The sequence below is a fragment of the Lonchura striata genome, chromosome 13 (assembly GCF_046129695.1).
Source record: "Lonchura striata isolate bLonStr1 chromosome 13, bLonStr1.mat, whole genome shotgun sequence".
Lineage (NCBI taxonomy): Eukaryota > Metazoa > Chordata > Aves > Passeriformes > Estrildidae > Lonchura > Lonchura striata.
The window spans coordinates 4,661,535-4,686,963 of NC_134615.1; the positions used below are offsets into that span (position 1 = coordinate 4,661,535).

Here is a 25,429-nt window from a genome sequence, read left to right on the forward strand (position 1 = left end):
GGCTATGTGGAAAATATGAAAATGATCTGGCTGTGTTGGAGAATTTTATTTTTGCCCTGTCAAATAAAATGCACCTCTGAGTGCCTTTTTGCTTCTTTCACTTCTTAAATGTGCATCCCTTACCTTTAAATGTTATAATTGAATTCTTCTGCCACACCACTGTAACTGTGGAACAACTCTTTTGACATGAGTAGCAATATGCAAAACAAACAGAATTTGTCCCTCTGGTGTTAGATATAATCTCATATCATAACAACTCCTTTAGACAATTAGGATTTATTGTTATCAGCTGCACCTAACATTTTTGCTTAAATGCGAAATACTTTTGCAATTGTATATATAAAATAACCTGTGTACGTGTATGCAATTTATTTGAAAATCAGTCACCACCAACCAAATGCTGTGATTTTGGGCTGATTTCTGGGTGTGCCTGTGTGGTGTGTGTTTGCCATCCCCTTGCCTTGTTTGCAGCTGCAGGGATCTCAGCGCAGGGCTGTGTTCAGGCTGCGTGTGCAGGAGTGAGCAGCGCCGTGCAGAGCCCTGGCTCCGCTCAGTGCTCTGTGCAACAGTAAGTGTTTGTGACAGGTTGTTTGCTGAGCCCTTCCTGCCTGCATATGGCACAGCAGAGCTCACTTGTTAGCAGATTATCCATTGTGCCTTGATGTTAAAAGAGGATACTTCCAGCCTGGGTTTGGAGCCGTCCTAGGCAGGGTCGTGCTGGGTGGGATCTGTTATAACACATCCGAGACAAGTTGAGAAGTGCACCCAAACAAGAAGGGGAAAATGAGCACAGCAAACAGTGATTCCAGTGTTCTCCTTGTCATCCCTGATAGAGTTTATTGTGCATTTAAAATCACTTTGAAACAGCTGACCAGTTCTGTAATGGAACATCATTACATATTCTTCAAATTTCTAGCCAAAAAACAACCTTTAAGGGCATGTAGAACAATTATGTCTTAGGGGACAATATTTTAATTCTCATATTTTTAAAACTGGACTGGTCAGAAAAATGTGGGTTTTTTAGACATTAGTATTTTGAACATCAGTTTTGCAACATAAGTAAGATTTACCTTTCTACCCTTACAATTCGAAGAGGAAAGTGAGAATTTTTTTTTCCCCCCAAGATTGTGAGAAAGAGGAGCCTGTAATGAGGATATGATCTATAGTTCTCCTTACTTATGATAATATGCCAAGAAACAGAGAGCAAAAAATGTAGTGAAGTTTTTATGTGAAGAATTATATTTTGCTGGTGGTGACACACATTTTAGACTTGTAATATGTTGAAGGATTTTAAAAGTCTAAATCAAAGGTTCAATATGCAATAAGTTGAAAATTAATTAACCCCTTTCTGTTGTTTTGGAGATAGGATGAGTGTTTTTAGGAAAAGCAGAAGGAAGAGTGAAAGAGTAAAAATATTTTACTTGGAAAGAGGAAGGTAAGGAGGTACATTTTAGATCATCTCATTTCCTTTCTAATGCAAATCCGATTCTTTGATTATTCACTTATTTATTTATTCTCATACAAAAGGTAGAAATTATGACATGTTGGGAATGTAGGCATTTTTATACTGCAATAATAGTGCAACTATTGCACTCCTCTCATCTACTGGTGAAAAAGGATTTCAAGAAAAAATAATTTTGAATAGAATTAATTAATGGATTCTTAAAGTCCTAAGCGTATAATGTAACTGCAGTTCTTTAAAGCAGAAAAACAAGGAGAAAACAAATAATGCCCCTTGAGCAGATGCTTATTCACGTAGGATAAGTAGTCTTTGATTTTGGAGAGGTGGTATGACTTGCAGTTGGAAACCTTGATTTATTGTGTCGTTATTTATATCTGCAATAAATGAGGAATAAGCATAAAACATGAAAAGGAAAATTAAGTATTATGCTAGTTCTCTTGCTATTTACATGAAATAGGCATTTTTTAATGGTGTGTTGCTGTGCCTTTTGTTGACCATAGCTGTGCGCCAGGTCTGTCTGCTTGTTTCCATTGGCTTGTCATGTTCACTAATTAGGGAACTGCTGCATGATTCACCTTGTTAATTAGAGGGACTTGCACACAAAGGCCCTTTGGGCAGTGCGAAAGAAGAGCCTAGCACTAGTGCCCTGAGAAAGCTACAGCCTGTGAAGTAATTCTTCTCATCTACCTTCTATTTTTTATTTGAAATGAATAAATCATTGAGATTTTCCTTGTGGAGTGAGAATGCAAGAATTCACATCTTTGTAAGATGTAAATTATATGTGATCAATAGAAGGGGATGACTACTGTATTGTACTTACAAGATTCCCTAATTTACTGCTTGTCAGTGTCTGAGAAATTGCTTGAAATATTTTGTCCCCACACTGTGGTGCGTTGTTCCCTTGATCTGCAGCACAAATGAGCAGTAGCGGTTTTGCTATAGTTCAATCTAAAATAGAAAATATGTAGATTATTTAAATTCAAGCTTGTTTTGCATTCCCAGTGGAACTTCCATTTTGCAAGTGAACCCCCAGCACCACCCCCACAACTTTCAAGGGGAAGAAGGTGGTGGGTGTGTGGCTATTTTTGTTCTCGGTGTTTTACTGTGCCTCAAACCTCACTTTCCAGCAGAGTAGCATACTAGCTGTATTGTGTATTCTTTAGTTGAATATAGTTTCAGAATAAATTAAATTTGTTTTTGTCATGTCACTTAGACTTGATCAAACCACAATCCAGGCTGCAGAAGAGGAAATTGCGTTAAAAGTGCACAACCAGTCGCTACACTGCACATTTCCCATCTGTTTATGACACTTCAGACATTAACTCCAACGCCATTCTCTCTAACTATTTGATTAAAATTACTTATTACAGCCAAATGATTTTTAGTAGATTGCTACATTCGCCTCATTTCCTCAAATGAGGCTGCAGTTTCAAGATGCAGATTTCCCATAAGAATGCTAGAGGACTGGTATCAAAATCTGGGCATTTTCTTTTGGAATAATCTAGTTAATAAAGCCTCTTACTAGAATTCCTGATTAACTGCTATTTTAAATGCACTTAGAATTTCTGCTATTCTGACGTTTTGTGCTAACGAAATATAGCCAGAGAAATTTTACCAAAAAACAGAAATACTTATTTGGGAAAAAACAGGGAAAATGCTTTAGGCTGATATGAGATTTTATGGTACGAAATACCATCACTCTTCACTTCCAGGAAGATGAGACATTCTGTGTGCCTCAGTCTTCAGCTGGCTTCGTTGATAGACCAGCCAAGAACTTCCTCCATCTTCTTGGTATAGTTCTGGTGTACTGTTTTTTAATTAATTCAGATTTCAAGTTGTGCCAGAGATGAACAGAAATAAAAGTAACAAAAGGCCATGCTCTGCTTGAAACTCCTGAAGCACAGAGAAGATGGTGCAGATAAAACTCCTGATCAGACTCCCCTTGCACTAACACAAAGTTGCAGCGGCCATGGAGAGTTCTCACCATCCACATAGCTGTTGTATTGCTCAGACACGATGGAAGATTTTTGAAGGGTATTTTCAGAGAGGTTTACTGGATACCTGCCATGTGAAAAGCAGAGCAGTTGGTTCAAATTCTAGTCCAGCACTGAGCACTGTGTTACAGTGGGCAGCACAGCCTTTGGGAGTTGCTGCTTGCACTCTTATTTTCCAGTGCATGATTTTAAAAAAGCACACTCTTTGTTGAGTATCCTCCCATATGCCAGTGTTCCTATCAGTTGGCCCAAAGCACAGCTCAACAGGTTTCCTGCTCTTATTACTTCAGTCTGTAACTCTAGACATGACTGAGCTCCACACAGGCTTGCACTGTTTTTTACGTTCTCTGATCTTGATTCAAACATCAGTTTGAGTCCTCACAGTGTCTTACTTTAGGGGGAAAGGAGAAGATCCTAGAAATCTGGGGAGTGCAGTAAACCCCCACTCAGATGAGCAAAGGGCACCTTATCCCACCTTTCTCTCCAGGCCCTGGGAGTGAGGATGTTCCACTGGGTGCTCCTGAGCTGAGGAGCCCCTGAGTGAAGCCATGAGCTCCTTGACTCGTGCTCTTCTCACCCGTACTGATGCTGTCTTGTGTCCTTTGGAGAACAGCTTGAGAAGATTGGTGGTTGTTCATAGTTGCCTTGCTCCAAAATAAAATGAAGACTGATAATAAAAGAACAGGTCTTAGGGGTTATTTTTCAGAGTTTTTTCCTGATCTCACTACAGGTAAGTTACTGACACTCTGATCAAAGTTGGCAGCTCTAGCAGTGCTGATCCTGCCCAGTTGTCTGTGCCTCAGAAACCCTTTGCTCAAATGGGCTTTGCTCAGATTTGGCTTGGCAAATCTGCCACACGCTACTACAGGATCTTACAAATATAAAGGTTTTAAACAGATGTGTCTCCAGCTTAGCATAGGAGAGCCTGGAACTGGCGCTACTGGAGATAAATTGTTTGAGGAATAGTATAACCAAAACCAGAGAAATTGTACTGGAGCTCAAACAACAGATTCTGAGGAGTGGAGGAATGTAGTGATGGAAGTTACTGGAAGGAAAAAAAATCGTTTGCTGTAGAACTCTTTCAGGGGTTTTTGAGGGATATTTTCCTTAAGTATTTACTATACTCTGTGTTACTCTAGATAGGAATATGTAGCTTAAGAAATGGTTGGACTGTTGCAGAAATAAATGTGTTTAAGTTAATAAATAATTAAATAATAGTGTATTGTATTTGGAAAATCAAAAAATGTAACCTAGTATGCTAAAAAATTGCAAGAGTTTAAAATCAAATCTCAAAATCTTCATGCTTTTGATTTTTTTATAAGTTATGAGCCAGCTGTTAAGGATACTTGCAAGAAAATTAAACCTGTGACTATTTTTATATATATTTATATATATATATATATATATATATGTATGTATCAGTTCAGACAGTATGTTGTCTTGAGTAGTAAGGGAATAAAATTGTAGAAATAAGGATGATTGTCTTAAAAATCCCATTTAACTGTGTAATGTGCAAGAGTGGGGAAAATTACAATTTTAAGGCTTTTTATTTCAGGGAAAAATAAAAATGTCAGGCAGCATGCACCTGGCATTTTCTATATCAAAGTTTGACACCTTGTCTTGAAAGTAATAGGGCATATTTAAATGGAAAATTTGAGTAAACTTGTAAAACATAATGAAATTAGATGTTATAAACAGGAATATCTGTTGTAGAAAAGATGCTTGGTCCAAAGTACTCCAGTTAAGATTCCAGAGCTGTGTTCAGATGCTCATTATTTTGAGAAACAGTCATCTTGAGGCTGAAACATTCCCAGCTTGGTCTTTGCCCAGGGTGATTTTTTCCCTAACGCTATGCAATAATTTTCAGCCGTTGTTAAAAATATCTGGGTAAGAAAAAGGAAGAAACTCCCCTCACCAAAACCCAACAGACAAACCCCTTTCACAGTGAAGGACAATCTTGATCTAGTTCAGATAGATGTGCAGCCATTGCAGGGGACAGCTGGAGCTTTTACTGACTTGTGGGAGAACACTTGTGAAGGAGCAGCATCCAGCTTTGTGCTGAAAAAAAGCTAGATGCCATTTGTCAGAGCTGTGAATGTCTAAAAGTCTCACAGAATGTGTTTGGTGCATGACCTGCTATTACACAGGTGAAACCTCCCTGGTGTGGTATTTTTGCAGCACTTCAGTCCTGGGAGCAGTTCCTTACCAGGCACTGGAGCTGTGCTGACCCTGAGAGATTTCAGAGCCAGAGCAGGGCTGGGGGACAGCACAGGGCTGCTGCACACACGAGCTGCTTTGCAGGGCTCCCTGAGACTCACCGAGGCACCCATCCTTCTTCATCATTGTCCTGGCCTTCTTGAGGTTCCTGCCAGCATTTTTAATGAGTTTCATTTTTAATTGCACCTTCTGTTGTGGGCATCTTAGGACATGTGTAATGGTTCCGCATTTCAGGCGCTCCTCAGCAGAAAAGATGTTTTTCCAGGGGGTGCAATCACTGTCTGAGACTGATAGATACATGTTACAGAACCATCAATTAAGACAAGTTTTGCTCAGCATATGACCCTGTTATCAGGAATTAAGCCATCCATCGCAAACAGAATTAGGAGGGATTTCCATTGATGCCTATTGGCTGGAAATCAATGCTTAAATCATTGTTTATATGATCTTGCTTTCATCAAACATTTCTGCCATTTAGCACCCTCTGATGCCAGGTTCCTGCTCAGGGTTTGTTGCTGCCTGTCCTCACCCATGAACGCTGTTGGTATTTACAGCTTCTGTGGTGCTGGGAGCCTCCTCTCATTTCTTCTTAGGTGGTATTTCTGAATTAGGTTGGTAATTGTAAGTAGATGAAATGTAGATCCTGGTGGGCTCAGTTGGGTCTGTGACTACAGAAACTTACTTTTACAACTTGGCTTCTATTCCCTTATCAAATCCTGTATTGGCAGTGTTTAAACATACATGACTACTTCCTTAAGCTCTTTCTTCTTCTTTATCTTCACAATCATCTCTGTGTCTCTGTCACTGGGTTATTTTCCTTCTAGGCCAAAAAACATCCCTGATTTCTGCCTGTAGGCACAGAAACACCTTCTTGACCTTTCTCTCTCTCATGTGATCCTACTCCCTCTTCTCCCTTTAATTTTTCAAGGTATTTATATGTAGACTAGAATTTTTAAGAGTTCCAGCTGTCCCCTTACTTTCTGATCATATGGAAGGAAATTGCTCTTAGACCTTAGTACCAACAGCTCCTACCCATATTTATCTACATATTTTATCTGCTTTAGACTTGAACTAAAGTTGACTTCTGTTTGCCTGACAAATAAGTACATTCTTGGCTTTTGGAAATTACTAAACCTAGCTTTTAAGATCTAATGTTGATACTTCACATAGACATATGGCTGTCTTCCTTGTGGCATATGGCTTGTGGCACTTCTTTCTTAAATACCTAAATGTATCATAACAAATAATGATCTACAGAAAACAAACTAAAATTCTAGAACTTCTGTGGTTAGCTGTACTTTATGAAAGTGGTGAAGTAGTGTTCTTTCTGTGGTTTTAATGCTGTACCACCATCACAAGGAAGTGTCATTGTTCAAAATAATGCTTTGTTCCTATGGTATAGTTTTCATCAAATGAGAGACTTTCCGGTAAGTAAATGGCATGCTAAAAATACATTTGGATTTGATAAGGAGTAAGGAACAGTATCTAATTTGTAAGCATTTATCTTGTATAATATATTGGAATATTTGTCTATGTTTTAGATAAATATTTTTACTTTCAAAAAAGTTAATTGTTGTTCATGAGTGTGGTTCTGAATTTGAAGCATTACTTTCTTCCCAGAGGGCAGAAAATTTAATATGCTATTGATAAGTATATCCATATTATTTGTGATAAAGGTAAGTTAAAGAAAAATTTTGCATCAGGAGCCCAGTATGAAAATAAGAGTGTGAATGAATGCAGCTATCAAACAATTGCATCTTGTTGGTTATGTAGTGAGTTAGATTCATTTCTGGTAAATCATGTTAAGTAACAGGAAATTATTGTATCAGGATGTACAGGTAGTAACAGGTGCTTCATTTGTTTAAATATCCAGTAATTAGTAACTGACTTAGTTAGATACCTGTATTGTGGTAACAGGCTGCTTTCCTAACTTTAAAATATAATTGATCATGTATCGTAAGAAGCTTAAGTAGCTTTAATATTACAGGTACTTCTAAGAGTAGTTTCAGAACACTGAAGATGGTGACATTCAATTCATGTTATTCTTAGTGCTGAGAATTCAGAGGGTGGTTACAGTGGAACCAGGTAAGCAAAACTGGTTGCAAAGTCATTTCCACTTGGCACAGAGAATGTGATTCCAGAGTGCACTCAGGAGAAGAGCTTCCACAGGTCAGGGTGTGCATTTGGCGTCTGGTAGACAAGGTGCAGTGTGCCCTCTTCTGAACCAAAGCCAAGATATCACTTTTGCAAAAAATAATTTTAAACAGAGGTTCCAATTAGGGATATTTTTCATGAAAAGGCACATGATAGGTAGGAAAGAGGCTGGTGCACGTAATCTGATGTAGGCTATGAAAAAAACAGAAGTATGTGATTAGGAAAAAAGATAAAAGTCTGAAAGCCTCTGCTGGGAATCAGTATCAGAATCAGAACTCTTCTGATTATTTTTAAATGTAATTTTATGTTTCACTGCTTTCAGGTGAGGTGAGCTTTAAAGAAAACCTAAAATACCACCAGTGATAATTTATAAGAGTGTTGAGAATTTGTGCAATACAGTGTTTATCAAATATTTTCAGCACTTCAGCTGCTATGTTATAAAACGTCAGGATACTGTGATCTCACTGATTGTGTTTGATGTATTAGAAATTTTTTGATCACTATTCATTAAGGTTACATAAGATTATTCTTTCCTGTTGTAGTTTACCATGGTGTGTGCTGTTAAACCAGTATCAGAAACTGTGTTGTGTTTCTGTCTGGATCTTTTGTACCTGGCAGCATATCCCTTATTTGTATTACAGGAATGTCTGTTCAGCCCACTGGGGCTTGATGATAAGTGAGGCACGTAGTGGAGGAGGATCCTCATCTGCAGAGCCTATAGCAGACATAGACAAGCTGGGTGATGTGGGGTGAGAGACAGAGAGGTGAAGAATGAAGTCTTAGCAGTGTTCACCCAGTGTGAGTGGAACAGAGCTCAGCTCCTTTGGCTCTGTCTGTTGAGCCAGGTGTTCTATCAGGGGATGAATTATAATAGTGGAAAGTCTTGTGCATTTGTCAAGATTAGTATATGATATCAAGAACCATCTTTAGTTTTTCTCACTGATCAAAAAAGAAAGGACAAAGAACTTGAGGTTGAGATGAGTACAAAGCTTCCTGCAGATTCTTGAAGCTATTCCATAGTTTATTGGTAAAACCAGTTTGCAGGTTTCAAAGTGACGGCAAGATTTATCCCACTATGGGAAATGTAGAGAAATGTCAGATTTTACTTTAGAATTTACATGTGCAAAAATCTCAAGAAGAGGCACTATGTACTGATATTCCACGTGGAAACAGCCAGGGTGTAGTGCAGTACAGGTAGCACAGAGAGCCAAGCAAGTATTAGCTTCCTGTGGGTTTGAAAATGGTGACTTTGGGTAAGATACTGATACAATATTCATATAACCTTTGCATAATACCACTTACCTATCAGACTGTATTTCTGACCTGCACCTCCCAGGAAACGAATACTTACTCCAGTGCAAAATTTCTTATTCTGCAAAGCTTGACAACTTCGTCTGAGATCACTCTAAGCCAGTTGGCCCTTGCTTAAATATTCATCAGACTTCTGATAATTGTGATAACCCTTGTAGGCTGGCAAGCAAGGCAAATTAGCAAAAAGATGATTGATCTTTTTTTATATGCAGTTTTATCTTCAACCTTTCCTGGATATATGTTATACTATAGTAATAATTTCTTCTCTAAGGTATTTGCCAGTATCTAGATTTGCACATCTATTTACAGTTGCCTTGAAGCCTCATAATTACAATACAGCTGAAATGTCCATTTTCTTTCCCTGACTACAAATAGGGATCAATCGAATTTTAAATGACTGCTCACGGGCTAGCTTCCGATCATGACCTTTGTAAATGATTAGAGCTCACCACTGTTGCTATCTACCTTGAAAGGGTAAGCGGGCAGCTCTGTCTAACTGGCATTTAATCTGGAACAGAGCCAAAGATATTTGAGCTAAAAACCTAATACGAGTTGGCAAAGAGAAGTATGTATAGACCTTTGCACTATTATTTAGATATTTTTCTACATTTCTTTTTTGTATTTAGGAAATTCTTTTACCATGTAGATGAGACATGTATTTTTAGGTAATGTTATACTGAAGTTACAATAATTAATATATAGCACAAAAGTGTGAAAAATGGGGTTTCAAACTCTAAATGACTGAATTCAATTTTCTGAAGAACGTGAAAATACAAAATGGTTTGGTTTGGAAGGGATCTTCAAGATCATCTTGTGCACCCCTTGCCATGAGCAGATACACTCTTTGCTGCCTCAGGTTGCTCTGAGCCCTGTCCAGCCTTGGACACTGCCAGGGATGGAGCAGCCACAGCTTCTCTGGGCAGCCTGTGCCAGGAACTCAGCACCTTCCAAGGAGGATTTTTTCCTTCTATCTAATCCAAATCCACACTCCTTCAGTGTGAGGCCATTGCCTCATATCCTGTCACTCCAGGCCCTTGTCCAAAGTCCCTCTCTGCCTTTCTTGTCAGCTCTCTTTAGGCACTGGAAAGCCCCAGTGAGGTTTTTCTGGGCTTTCTGTTCTCCAGGCTGAGCATTCCCAGTTCCAGCTCAGTGCTGTCAGGATGCTGAGCCTGTGCTTGTTCCCAGTGCCCACATCATGGACAAAGGTGGTTGGCAGTGGCTGAGCCTGAGCCCAGGGCTGCCCAGGGGGCAAGAGGCCAATGGCACCGGCCTGTCTCAGCAGCAGGGTGGGCAGCAGGACCAGGGCAGTGCCTGCCCCTCTGCGCTGGGCACCGCTGAGGCTGCACCTCGAGTGCTGTGCCCAGCCCTGGGCCCTGGTGCCCCTCGCTGGCTCCAGCTCCTTGGTGCTGCCCTCCAGGGCTCTCTGGGTCACCTGCCAGCCCTCCCCTGGCTCTGGGCTGGGCTGGAGCCTGGAACACTCCCTGGCCAGGCTGTGACCAAAGCTGCTCAGGCACACGTGTGTTGGCTGCTGAACTAATTCATCTGAGAACTGCACTGAAGAAGAGGCATGAGGTGGATCTGTTTTTTCTGGACAGAGATGGATGGAGAAAAGACATTCCACACTGGCACGTTTTTGCTTAAACCTCATTTCCTTTTAGCATTGGTTGAGATAGTTCAGGCCCTGCGTTTATGTGCAGATGTGTAGGTAATGGCTGAGACACTTCTATCTCTGCTTGTCAGTTCCGTTTCATTTTAATAAGGAATTGTGCCTGTGTCATTCAATGTTTGTATTACCACCACTGAATTTCTTGAGGTGGTGTTCTGTGCACTGCTGCTGAAGTGGGAACAAGAGTGACCATCACTGGGATTAGAAAGTAGGCACCTCTCAGTTTATTGATAGATTTTGCAAACCCAAGTTTTGAGATTTAATAGGAATTATTGCTATGAGCTATGAATGCTTTTATCTAATTAAGATAATATGCTGTGTTGCCTAATCAATTATTCTTGTGTGGTATTGATCAGAATATTTTTTAGTGTTCCTGGGAATATGACACTTATCATTAACACTCTGAAAGAATTATACAGTTTATAGTGAAAATGCAATCTTGCCTCTCTGTTGGCCAGAGAATTTTCTCCTATTTTCTGTAATGTGCTATATTATTACATAATGAAGCTGGCAGCTGCTTCAAACTAGTCAAATGTATTCTTACCTAAAACATAAGCCCAGAAAACATTTTTTAAATCGGTTTGTAAAGGCTTTGTGTCAGCATTACCTTTGGCTAGCATTTAGATAGAGATATCCTACTAATTTATATATTTTTAAGAAAACATCAAGTATGTTTGAAATTCAAAGTAAATATTCAATATAAATATAAGATAAAAAATGGAGAGTTAAATATTTGAATTGGTATTTACATTCTTCATATCAGTCTTAAACTGGAGATGTGTAGTTTGTATATAGTACTTGCTAAGGCAGTTTTTAATGAAAAGGATGGTGTTTTTGGAAACAGGTGAAATACTTAGAAGCAGAAATCTTGTGAAAAGTCACAAGAAAGAACTTCAGTATCTTCATTATTACTCTATGGCCAGGCTGCTAAAATAGTGCTGGGAGCAGTAAAATGCTCTTGGGGATTGCTTACATGTGACTTCTGCCTGATGTTTGCAGGTCTGAAGATAACTTTTTGATAAGGCAACAGAATAAAAACTAAAGAGGGTTCTTTCCCTGTGTGCAGATGCAGCAGCAGGAGCTGGCCCAGATGAGGCAGAGGGATGCCAACCTGACGGCGCTGGCAGCCATCGGCCCCCGCAAGAAGAGGAAGCTGGATGCTCCTGGCCTGCTGACCATGGGAGGAGAGGTAAGTGTGCACCCAGAGAGGGAAAGCCCTCCTGCAGCACCTCCAGGAACAGCTGGAGCTCTCCTGCTCTGCTGGCAGGGAGGTGTGTCATGTGGAAATGCACATCAGCACAGCAATCTTACAAGACCATCTCCTTGTAGTTGTATTTTCCAGTGTGAATTTTCAGCAGATCAGTAAAGAATGTTTTTTTCAATAGTTGAATGTGAAGTGTAGGTCTTAAACTGTTCGCTGCCTTTATATTTGTTTTCTCCTCTGCATAATCTGAAAAAAAACAAAAAGAGTGGGGAATGAAGAAGTATCTGAAAAAACATAACTGTAGTCTTGCTTACAGTTTGAACCAATAGACTGTAGTAATACCAGTGTGGGTTTGTGCTAAATATGTGTCTAAACGTCTTCTAAAATGTCAAGGTGTCCCCCACAACTGCAAAGATGAGTTTAGAATCATGCTAAATTGTAATTTCCAGAAGAATACTGTGCTCTAGAAATAGGATCAGATTCATTAGCATGATTCTCCTGATATTGTATGTGGAGAAGTAGCTGTGGCTACACAATAAATGCAAAATTGTCGAAAGCCTCATCTATATTAAGCAAGGTGGAGAAGCAGGGTGCTGTGGTGTTCTGCTGTGGGTGGCTCTGTAAGAGCACTGTATTGTTTGGTACAGATACACTTGGGCTGCTTTTCCTTCTGCTGAGTCTGCCCACGCAGTGGAGTCAGAGGAATTCTCCCTATTACATGCCTGTTCTGAGGAAAATGCAAACATTTTGTTTTGAATAGCTAAACTAACAGTTTTGGCTCAGACATTTGACTGTCTAAATGCCAGGCATTTCCAAAGGCCTTTTTGTTTCCCATTTTGGATAGCTTTTATCTGACTTCTCTTCTTGTTTTGTGTGCTAAGATTAGTGCTAGGGAATTAGCTGAGCTAGGAACAGAAGTGGATCCTGTTTACACTCTAAAATTGACTTAGGACTTCAGATATGTAGGAGGTACTCCCGTTTCTGGTAACGTTTATTTCAGACTGAGGGAGTTTCTCAGGTTTTCTGTTGTCCTGTTATTCCCTTCCTTTCAGTCTCCCTCCTTTATCTTAAATTCAGTTAAGAATTCTGTTCTCCACATGCACCTCTAACAAATCTCACAGCAACAGGCCCAAAGATGCTTTCATTAGAAGCTCGACTGGGTGGTCATAGCTTTGGATTTCCCTCATGTAAAAATAATTTGAACCTTTTAATAATACATGGATCCCTTCAGATTTTAACACTTCACCAAAGGAATGTTTTATCTTGAGGAACAGAATTTAATTTTTATTGTCTGTTCCCTTTAAAAAAATACTTTTTTGTAAGTATTAATAACTTGATGAACAAATAGTGGTTACCTTCAGTGAGTGAAGTATTTTAATCAGAGCTTTATATCTGAACAGCTTCCCTAGAAGCTCCTTATTCTCTTGCTGCAGTGCTTTAAGGAAAAATAAAGATCCGGGGTAAATTCCAAAGGCTTCTGGTTATTTTTGCTTCCTTTTGCTGCTCTCCTAGCCTAAATTTTGCTGAACAACTCTATTGTTCCATTGGCAAACTATTCCTGAAGTTTTTGCCGATCCATGGATTTCCTGGAGCCATGAACTGTGTGCCAGTTCAGATGGAATTGCTCCCATCCCTCTTCTCCTAGCTTCAAACCATCCTGGCTAGCTCATATAGATGGCTGGCTGGAAGCTGATTTCAAGGTCTTGGAAACTGTATCTGCATTATTCAATGTCTTTTGTAGGGAACAGGACCTAAAGTACTGCAGGAGCTGTGTCACACAGCTTGGCTCCTAGAAACTCCCTTTCTGGTATTCTGAGTTTATTAGGGCTGCTATGCAGAAATAAACTCAACTCCTCCAAAATGTTTCACTGTAAAAAGGTACTGGAATTTTGTATTCTCTGTCTAAGACTGTCTGATATCTCTTCTTTGGGTTTCTGGAGATTATAAACATCATTATGATTCTGTGTTCTATGGTACCAACACCCCCTGAGCCCAATTCCTCCTTCAAATCTCCAACCTCCTCTATAGTCTATGACACTCTGATTTCTCCCAGCAATTTCTAAGCTGCTTAAAACCCTTTCTACTGGTAATTTCTGCTTGCAAGGTCTGATTTGGCCAGAGCTTTTTTGGCCTGCCCTTTCTTTTGGTCAAAACACAGGTTTTGCATTGAAGTTGCTCATCTCCTTATTAACCTTTTTTGACTTGCATGTCTGCTTTTATTGCAACTGGGACCCTGCATGTTTACTGATCCAAAAAGATGTCACTTACAAATCATCCCACCCTGGCATGTTCCTTTTTCTGTTTTCTAAACTAACTCTTGTTTAACTAAAGTCTTGTTGACTTGACTTAGTTGTATTGGCCATTTTTCAGTGAGCAGTGCTGGTTTTCAGTATTGGTTTCGCAGAAATACTAACAATTTCTTTTTGGAAATTGGATCTTCTTAATAATACCCTTTCCATCTGATCAGGAGGCTAATTTAGAAGTAATGATGGATGTTCTACTTAAGAAGTTGATGGAAAAGATTAGTATTTCTGTATTTAAGTACTGTTTGTTACCAAGAGAAAAACTGTTCCTTCTACAGCTTTTGGAAATGTGAAAAGCTTTTGTTAATAACTGTAAATATTTTCTACCAGCACTTTGTTTGAGAGTATTTTCTTTAAACTTTGTTGTCTGTCTCACATTGCCAAAGCTCATTTGGACTTCTTTGCTTGTTTTCAAGCCATAGCCAAATAGACTTTTTTTGGATGACAGGATTATTATAAATTATCAAGACCAGGCCCATCATTCCTGGACTAGTACAGCTAATATTTTATACTTCTTTTACCTGGGGACATGGAAGATCGGTAGTTTTGGAGTGAGATTATTTTTACTTTTTTTTTTTTTTTTAATTTGCTTCCATGTGCAACCATATGAAAAAATGCCTTTCCAAAACATGGGAACAATATTTTGTACAACGGATGAGCAGGGGCTCTGTATTCCCAAATAACACGGACACCAAGTGAGTGGCTGGTTTCAGACCACGAATACAGAGTGGCCTTGGCTAATGGCACTGTCCCAGTCCCAATCCCTTCCTTTTGCTCTGGCTCCTGCACCCTGGGCTGACCCACCTCCATTTGATAAACAGGAAAAAGACTGATCTAACAACAGTAAAAAGTGAATAGTTCCTGCTTGCTTGTTGAAGTAGTTTGGCCTAGAGCCCAGTGGAAAAGGAACACTGGAAAAGGAACTTATAACCAGACAGAGACAGCAAATGTGAGATCACCTGCACTTGATTTGCTTCCTTTTTAGTACTTTTTGTGTCTGCTCATACTTTAGATGATCTGCTAGAAACACAGCTGCCTCTGTAGCAGCCAGCAGCTCATCAGGAATTCAGCCTGCTTATTATTATAATGTGCTTTAGATCAAGAGTGAAGGAGAAGAGGGAAAGAGAAGCAAGATACCTTTGGAAGGATTCAGCTTCTCTGCCTGGCAGATTTGAAAATACTGCATTTGTGGAATTTTTTAGGGGCTTTCTGTTTCTTTAGTAATACTAGACAAAAATTATTGGGAAATATCTTCTAAAGTCACAGTTTTTTGGAATTCAGTGTGTGATTATCCAGTTAAGTATGTAAGGATCCTGGCCCATGTTATGTGCTTAGCAGCAGTGCTGCCCATGTCTGATCTGTGATCCTGTGACACAAACAGGTTACAACATCCAGGACAGCAAGCCCTGAAGTTTTTCAGTTAGCATCCCTAAGCACCTCTAATGTCAGATTAAATATAAGGTTTGGGTTGCTTTTTACCTTAGTTGCTTTTTGATTGATTTTGAATCCATTCAGTTAATATTTTTTTCTTGAATTATAAGGCTTTTAAGAGTTAGAATTAAAATTTTTGTTTCTTTATGAAATAGATATTTTCATGTAATCGTAAGAGTTGGAGCTTTAGCCATTGCAAGACTAGGTCAGGTAGCTTTATAAGCTAAATATTTGAGTAATGCTAAAGGTGGCATGGATGCAGAATTTGCATATTTTCAAGTCCCTCATTTCTTAATATGGAATTAAAGTGTAAAGGTTAAATACAAGTATTTTTCTCTACTTAATAATAATAATAATAATAATAATAAAATAATTTGGCTTTTCATCAAGACCTATGGCTAGTATGCCAAAAGACATAAATACAGAGTATATGTTTGAAGTATCTGAGGGTATAATTTGTTTAAATATCAAGTAAAAGCCCTCTCCTGGTACTTGCTGGCACAGATGGTTTTTGAATACTGAGCTTCCAAAGGCAGCTTCAGGGCTAGTTCAGTGAATCACTGCTTATTGAAGACAGTCATTTTAGGGATAAGAAAAAGCCCTCTTCCTCACACAGCAGCAGAGCAGTCATCTTAAGAATATTCAGCAAACTATCCCAAACAGCATCTTTCAAAATGTGCAGGACCATATGTTGGGCCAGTGCTCAAGGGAGATCTGATACTCTGGGTGTTATCCGCTATATTCCAGCCATTATATTAGTCAAGAAAGATAATGTTCTTGCAGATGTGGAAAGTCCCAAAACTAAGAGTTACAACAGAGATGTTTTGTGTAGAGCAACGCTAATTACTGAAGTGATTGCAAGATGTATTTTGGGTATGAGGCACCAAATTTTGTAATTAAATTAATCTTTCAGATGGTATAATTTGAGTATTTTAAAGCTGTTTTCACATTTAGGTTTTGTACAAAACATGATTAAGATTGTGGTTTAAGACACTGAAATTTGTGTTGTACCAGAGGCAGACATACAGAAAGTTACTTAATATTACTGTCTGTTAGGTCTTTATACTTTTAGTAACTCCTGATTTCTAAGTGGAAACGTAAGGATGGATTCAGGATTATATGGGAAGCACTTGGGTATGTGCTATAGTGGGAAAAAAGTACTTTTGACTGCAGTCTCTCTTTGGTTATGCAGTACTGAACGTGACTCATTTCAGCTGACATTCTCACCTCATACTTGGGTTATCCATGGACATTTCAGCAATACCTGCAATTATTCCTCAAATCTGTTGTCAATATTTTAATAATATTAAGAAGACATCAGGATACTAGGTAATTTTCTCTTTGGAAGGGGTTAGACATGAGCTGTCTCTTGGAAAACCTGGCCTTGTTTCCTTCCTTTCTTGCCTTTTAAACCATAAGAGATGTGTAGTGTGTCCTGCAGAAGTCTCTGCTATAAGAGGGTTATGCCTTGGCTTCTGTCCAAAGTTTCTACTCAGTGAATATCACCCACTTTAGATGGTCATGAATCAGCCAATATATGAGGCATAACTGCTCCTGACAGACCCAAAAGAACTAGAACCAAGGAATAGGATTTTTGGTGAGAAACACCAATCATCAGCATTGACGTTCTCTGAGCAAATCTTTAGGCTGTTCCCTCACCTTTCTGGAACTAAAGTTTATTTTATGACATCCACTTCCAGAGATCCTTGGAACAACTTGTTCAACAACTCAAGTCTCATCTTGGCCATCCTACCGTATGGCTGGTTCTTGATAAATTACTTTTTGTTTAAAGTGGTCAAGATATGTTTAGAAAGCACTGGCATCTAAAGCCCTTTACACTGGTTAAGCTTGAGTTATATGGAAGAGATACAATGGAGCAGAACATCTTTTGCAAGCATTTATGGATCAAGAAGTTAAAATTTGCTTTTTAAGCCTCTAGACTAAGAGCAGAACAGGAGGAATTTTTATGATTTGTTGTATCATTACCTTTCCAAGAACTCTTTGCTCCATGTGTCATTGACATGATAGAATGCAGTGTTCTCTCAGACCTGTATTGGTGTAGGATGTCACTTCTGCTGACAGTTATGATTTAATTTGAGGTATCCCAAAACTATCACTTAAATTTATGGGTTTGAATCTTCAAGGAGACGGAAGAAAGGAGTCTGTCCTTACTTTTTTTTTTAATGGAATTACATGCATACTACCTTATAAATCTTTAAAAATCTCAAGTTTGGCTCCAACTTCTCTTTTACTTCTGTTTTGTTTTCCTTCCTGTTTTCAAACTTAAATCAGTATTAAAATAGTTCACCATAAACATGTTGATATCTATTTCAAAAGCAGTATTTTTAAACACTCTATAGATTATATCCTAATTAGTAATTTTACCTTTTCCCTTATTCTTAAATGAACGAGACTTCCATTTAAAAATCTATTGCCGCAGTGATGAGTTTTCATTTTTAAAAAATTTAATTCAAGCAATGTTTTAGTCCATGATGAACACAAACTGGGCTTTTTTAGAATTCTGGTTTTATTTTGTAAAGCATAATTTATAAACATTAATGCTTCTTACACACTTATCAGTAAAACTAGGAAGACATTGAAGATGCTGGATAACGCAGTGGTTACATTGATGATTAATAATTGTAACTGGGAGGGAATGTATAGAAATACATTTCCGTGCCAGTTGCAAACAGGCAGGAATACAAACAGCGAGTCAGGAGGCAGTAGAACATTTTTGCATGGATCTCAGTTCACAGGAGGAAAAAGCCAGGCAGCAATGCAAGAAAATAGCAAGTGGGCTCTGTGCCAGGAAAAACATTCTTTTTTACTAGTAGAACAGGTTTGCATGTGGTGTGTGTTCCTTTGATCTATGGAACACAAAATATTCTGACAGAGGTTCAATGATATTAATAATTTTTCCCTATTGGCCAAGACAAATTTGATTTTTACTTCATTTGGAGATGGAAGTTGGTGCCACCTGACTGCATGATGTAAATGTAGCATGCAGGAGGAGACCATGAGAGCATTTTTTTTCTCTGCGTCTCAAAGATTTCTACTGCATTCTTACTTAAATAGTGTTTTGTTCTTTTTTTTTTTTTTCTTAATAGAAATAGAAATCCTCCTCCTTGGTTATAAAAAAAATTACTACATTTTTAAAAAGAAAATGTTATCAATATGGTAATAATAAATAAAATACTTTTATTTATGTATACCTTGTAAATACAGTGTGTGCAGCTTACTAGCGTGGAAAATGAGAACTTGGCACAAAGATGTCTGAGTAGCTAAGAGTTCATCCATTATTTGTCAATCCCTATGGAGCACTACTGAAATTCCTGTGTTTTTCTTGCAAAAAGCTACCACCGTGAGGATGTGTGGAGACAGAGGGTATATGAATTTGCATTGTGGGGTTTTTTTGGAGTTAGTTTTGGGTTGAGTTTTTCTGTATTTTTGGTTGTCTTCTCTCTGTCCAGACATTGAAGAATAGAATCTATTTTGCAGTCTCTGTTTCTCTGATGCTTATAACTACAAATTTTTTCTTCTGGCTAAGTAAAGTTGGCAAGACTAAGAGAAGGCATGGAAGGGTCTAGCAGAGGGTTTGCCCATTGACTTTAGAAGGTAATGCCCAAGGTGCTGTGACAATTTTAGATGTTAGTGAAAATAATTTTTTAAACCTGACCAGAAAATTTTCAAGGTGTAACTTTTCAACCCGTGCATGGAAAGATTCATACCTGTATCTTAAGGTGGCAATGTTTCCCATTGAAGTAATTCTTCCCTAGAGCAGTCAGATGAATCATCAAATAGATTAATTTCCTTCTGCTTCAATCCTATTCACTGCCAGGTAAATTTTGTGGAATAATCTTTTTCCTCTTTGTCTAAAATCTTTTTTACTGAAGTTAAGGTTTGGAAAAAGTCTGAAGAACTTAAAATGTATAGTTTTTGATTTTTTCAGCCAATTCTTTTATAGGCAGTCAAGTAATGTGTCGGTCCTAGAGAGAGTGACAATTAGTCATTTAACATTTTTAGTTTACCCTGGGCCTTTGGGCAAACAGTCTTGAATGTCAAGGAAATTTGGTTGCCAGCGTCTAAACAGCCTACCTAGAAGTCCTGAACACAACTTGTTACTTTACCTGCTGTCAACTGCACAACCAAACCTTGTCCAAGCTGTGGTGGGAATGAAGCTGCATGTAAGCTTCTCCACTCCACTCTTCCCCTGCTTCTAGTGAGAGAGGGATGGAGGCAGAGGGGTGAGAAAGCAATTTACTGAAAACAAACAGCAGCAAGATAGGAAATGCACAGGAACAGAACAGTATCCATAGCAAAAGGGCACAAAAGAGCAGGAAAGATGAAACATGAAAGAAGTTCCCCACCTCTGCTCAGCTCCGTGTGGCTGAGGCCAAAACAAGAATTTTTCCTGTGGATCAGCTGTGGCACATGGGTGTTCCTGGGACAAAAACAAGGTGGAGGTGCTCCCACAGCTGCATTTTCTGTCCTGAGCCAACAGAAGCAGTGTGGGACAAACCCCAAAAGGCTGGATGGTCAGTGTGGCACTGCCCGCTCCCTGCTGTCAGCAGGGCTCTGCCAGGCTCCGCTGGCTGCCTGGAGCCACATCCATGCCCTGCTGAGGAGTGGCAGGGGGACACTCCACAGTGCTGGTGCCACAACTTCCCTGGGGAAGAAACTCAACAAAATGCCACAGTTCTGGTCTATGGCTGCATTTTCGTCCCCCTGAAGCCACATCCCAAGGGATGGTGTGGGTGGTATACAGCAGCAATGGCCACGCCTCCCTCTGCCTTGGCACTGTGAATTGTGGACAGCTGAATGTGGTCTGTTGGTAAAAAAGTATCAGTTCTTAAATTAAAAACAAAACAAAAGCCCGACAGATAAGCATCGAATTCAGAATTGGCTCTTGGGCTATTTTCAATAGTCCAATTGAAAACAAGCTTAGTGTGTAAGAAAGAGAAATTAAAAGAGGCCTTTCATGGTTTCCTTTTGCCATGTCCAAGTTTTCCAAGATTTTGCTGTAAATCAGAATGTTTTCATGAGTGTTTAATAGGTGAATATCATATGTATATCTGTGCACAAAATTTAAAGGCAGGTCCCTATTACAGGTTTTATAAGTGATGTCATCATGAAATGGCACGATATCAGCAGTTTGTGGTGCAAGCAAATTTAGTTTGACCAACTTTGCTGTTCAAAGAACATGATACATTTTAATCCCTGTGATCTGTTCTAAATTGAAAAAGTATTTTGAGCAAATACATGTTTCATTTGGAAAGGAATGCTCACCCTTCTTCTACACGTGTTGACCAGTCTCCTGATGTCTGCACCCCTCCTTCATAATTTGGCTGGAATTTACCAGCAATAAAATTCAAAGGTGGAGCTCAAATATTTAAATTTTGAGCTGAAACGAGCTTTTCAGCTTTGTTAAAAACTGTTCACAGATAATGGAAGAGTGTGCTTTGCACATCCTTCCTTCGTAGGAGTGATGGCAAAGTGGGTCCTGTTTGGCCACATTCATGAGAAGTTGAGCGTTGGAGCTCCAAACCTGCAAGGACATGTGCACATGCTTAACTTTAAGCAGAGTGGTGAGTTTGTTTGAAGTCAGTAATGTGCCTTGTGTAGAACATTAATTGCCTGAAATAAGCTTTCGTTGGAGCACTGTGTTCCTGTCAATCTCCCTGCGTTTCCCACTGCATGAGCTCGGCTTTGCTAGTCCCTAACTGGTGCTGGTGTAGAAAAACTCTTTATTTTCTGTATTTCTTTCTATAGTAAAACCAGGGTTTTCTTTCTAGAAATTGTCATTTTACACGTTTTTGGAAAGTCTCGTGCTTATTTGACCATGGAAGTCTTTGGGACTAATCAGTGTGTGTTAAATGCAGGTTTGTGAAATTTCCCAATGTGGCTTGAATATTACAGGCAGTATTTTGCTTTCAGAGAAATAATACAGTAAAAATAGCTAATAGTGGGATCTTCATCTTCGTATTCTTTTTGTTACATACTCTGGTCTAGTGAATGACTAGGAAAAAAGGGGGTTTTTGTTTTTGTTTTGCCTGGAGTCAAACAGGAGCATGCTGGTTAAAGGGATTCTGTGGGGGCTGGAGAGGGCCTGAGGGAACTCGGAGAGACATCTACCACCAGCAGCTTGTCTGTTCTAGCTAATTATAGCTGGGGTACTGTTTACTTTAGTGGTGTACTCCTTATTTATTAGTTACTTGGTTACTGCTTGCCTTCAAGTTACAGGCTGGCAGCCAGTTCCTGCAGGGGAGGTGCAATAGGGAGGGAAGGGCATCAGGCAGAACTGCAGCTCCCCAACCTTGGCAAGATTTCTTAGGCTGGTGGAGTTTGGGATTTTTTTAACACTGGCAACCCGAGAGATGGTCAAAAAGAGAAGCAGAGAAGTTAAAAAATAGTGACAACTTAAGGAAATGTTTACCATCTAGAAGGACTGTGGTGATAAAATTATCATTACTATCTCCATGACTCGTAAGTCAAACTTGGGTTTTTTCCTCTCCCTCTCCTTCTGTCTTTGGAGAAAAAAATCTCTCATTTTTGGCCTGTGTGAAGTTACAATGATTTGCATAAAATTCCAGTCTTTATAGCTTTTGAACTGGTATGAGTTTGTGGGATTCTGGAGTGAGTTTCACAGGGTAGTTTTGCTAACAAGTTACAGGTCAGTTTTCCAAGCATGACTGAATATACACACAGACATTTCACAGTGTTAACTAAAACTAAGTTAAATTATTACAAAACATGGGTATGGAAACCATGGGCCACTTAGGAGTCCCAGTCCTGAAGAGTCAGACCTCTGAACCATTGAACCACTTTGGGAACTCTTACCCTACCTCACCCTCCAACTTTTCTGATGAGCTTTGAGCTGCCCTGTGGATGAGGTGTCTGAAGGATGTAGTGCAGTAGACCTATTTTTATTGGCTTTTGTTATTTTGTTTGTAACATTCTTGGTTTAATAATTATCTCAGCAAACAAAAGGGCAAAGAGCAACCATGTTGTATGGGAAGGCAAATGAGGAGAATTATGAGGTTTTCTGCAGCTGTGTTTGAGAAAGTAGAAGATGTCATAAATAGTGATTTCTGTGCTATAGCAGCATGAAAATAGTGCTGGTCCATGCTATAGTTTTATCAAGAAAAGGGATAATTCTCTAGTCTTTTTGAGCATGACACTTTCTTGCAAAGACAGGGGCTCAACAAGAGCTGAAGCAATTGATGCACCAATTACTGAACAATTTAGAGGAAGCTCTGCCAGGAGAGTGAGTAAAAAGTTCCCTAAAAAGCCAAGTTTCTGTGTCCAAAGGAGAAGGTAAGGAATATAAGGAGCACAACAGGTTAAACAGCCTTGGCCAAAGAAGTGAGTACCCCCAGGCAGAGCAGCATCTCTAATCAGTGGTAGTGGTATGAGCTCTGAGGGGAGGGAAGTTCAGGCTGGTGCTCTCATGTAACATTAAAAAGGACAAGCAGTCTGTCAGGGGAAACAGTCATTGGTATGGGATTTCTTCTCTTGATCAAAAAGACAGCAGCACTGCAGCCTGCTTTATCTGTAGGGGAGGTGTTGGCAGAGGGCATTTTTTTCCCAGGCCATATCAGTGGCCTGTGGTACATTTTTCCTAATCCATAAAAGAAACCACCTGCATTTCTCTCTTTTGCAGGCTTTTGTTAATCCCTCAGTTTTCTCTTTTTATTCTGTTTTCATTTTTATGCTATAACAGTTTTTTAAAAAGCAACTTTAAGTGACATCTTTACAAAGCAAAAAATTAGCTGCATCTAATGGGCTTGAAAAATGTGCCTAGTGCTTGTCTGCAAAGCCAAAATTACTTTTCTCATCTCTGTAAGTAATTTTTATGAATAGCATTCAGTTTCAGTACCTTGAAGCTCAATTGAAGGAGGGAAGGGAAACAAAGTGCACTCTGCACAAGCTTGCCTCCTGCCCCTGGACACCATTGACAGCTGTAGGTGTGTTGCATGTTGGTAAAACTTACATTGCCACAAAATTCTTTTAGCAAAAGTTTTTACCTTCAGTTGTGTAGCTGCAGTGAGATGGGATAAATTTGATGCTGCTGTTGACTTAGTTTTTACTTTACTTAGTAACCAAACAATGAAGAACTGCTGTTCCCTGGTGTTCTTGTCAGCTGTGCAGGTAGTCAAAGTAGTAATAATTTGCTAGTGGTAGTAAGAGCAAACATGCATCAAGATTTCAAGTATTTTTTTCAAAATATTTCTTAAATAACTTAGAACCAGTATGGAAGGGTTTCCAGAGGAAAATTAGAAGGTAGGCTTTCTCTCTCTAAAGAAATAAATAAAAATTGCATCTTTGGGAGTATTTGACATCGTGTCTTATGTCTTGATTGAGAATCCAGAAGAAGAATTATATTATTTACTTCAAGAAGTACTATGAACCTGAATCTTCAATTAGTTGCTTTTTAATAGTGTGAACCGTTCCTTATTTTAAGGAGCTTAGCTGTACTGGGACATGTTCTGTGGCTTCTCCTGGTTGTGGACAAGAAGTAGTACAACAGGTGATTTGATTCCACCACAGATCATTAATTTTCAGCTTTGAGTGTCCAAATCACTTAAGCAATGATACATTATTTTAGAAAATTCCTAATGAAGAGCATCTGGAGTAAAGTCTAAAAGTTCAGGTGAGAGTCAACTGTTTGTCCTAACTCTGGTTGTTCCATGATCCAATCTGGATGTGTACATTGTGTATTTCAGTGTGATATCTGCCCAGTCTGCAGCAATTAGGGGAAATTACAGATGTTTAATGAGCATTTTATTGCTTTTCAGTTGATATTGTTAATAGGTACTGAAGACTCTAATGTTCCAAGTGTCTCCAAAATTCTCTACCTTGATCGATTTTGTGGCCCATGAGTAGATATTATTCACATACAGTATTTATTTTAGCTATAGTGATTAATACATCAGTTGGACCTATTGGGGTTTCTTTTCTACAGTGCCATATATAAAAAAATGTAATGCAATCCATAATTCAGCTTGTGTAGCCTATGTTGGGCTGTAAATCCTGGTTGGTCTGAAGTCAAATGCATTTCTTATATTACCTCTACTGGGATACAAGATTTTGTGGGCTTCATACAACTTCTAAAAAGTTATATATTGCCTTTTGTCCTAGTTTAGGGCAAATTTGGGGAAAACCCTCTGGAAGGAGCCCCCAGAAAACAAACCCCCACAGCCCCTCCCCACCCACCTGGTTTGGGAAAAAATTTTCTCTGGGAGAAGTGGAAAAGAACCTGTTTATTTAACAAACAAAGCAGTCCCCAGCACCAAAGAAAATAACAACACCAGATGACAACAAAACTCTTTCACCACTCTGCAGAGATGACAAATCCAGAAAGTCTCTCCTGGGGGTGGTCGCCTGGGTCTGGGCGCTGGGGATTGCTCTGGGCACTGGGGATGGCTGCTGCAGATCACAGAGCGCAGGCTCCCGGTGCTCCTCGGGGTTCCCAGGTCCCAGTCCAGAGCAGGTTGGATGGTATTCAGGAAAGGAAAGGAAAAGGGGAAGGGAAGGAAAGGAAAGGGGAAGGAAAGGAAAGGGGAAGGAAAGGAAAGGGGAAGGGAAGGGGAAGGGAAGGGGAAGGGAAGGGAAGGGGAAAGGGAAAGGGAAAGGGAAAGGGAAAGGGAAAGGGAAAGGGAAAGGGAAAGGGAAAGGGAAAGGGAAAGG

General features: G+C 39.3%; 1 protein-coding gene across 1 annotated transcript in view; it reads left to right on the forward strand.

The window, feature by feature from the left end:
• Positions 1–25,429, forward strand: part of LOC110473819 (transcription initiation factor TFIID subunit 4) — a 146,214-nt gene that overhangs the window by 88,653 nt on the left and 32,132 nt on the right. Inside the window, exon 14 of the mRNA XM_031505873.2 lies at positions 11,871–11,993. Within this exon, the coding sequence (XP_031361733.1) occupies positions 11,871–11,993 (123 nt within the window). The remainder of the gene's footprint in view (positions 1–11,870; positions 11,994–25,429) is intronic.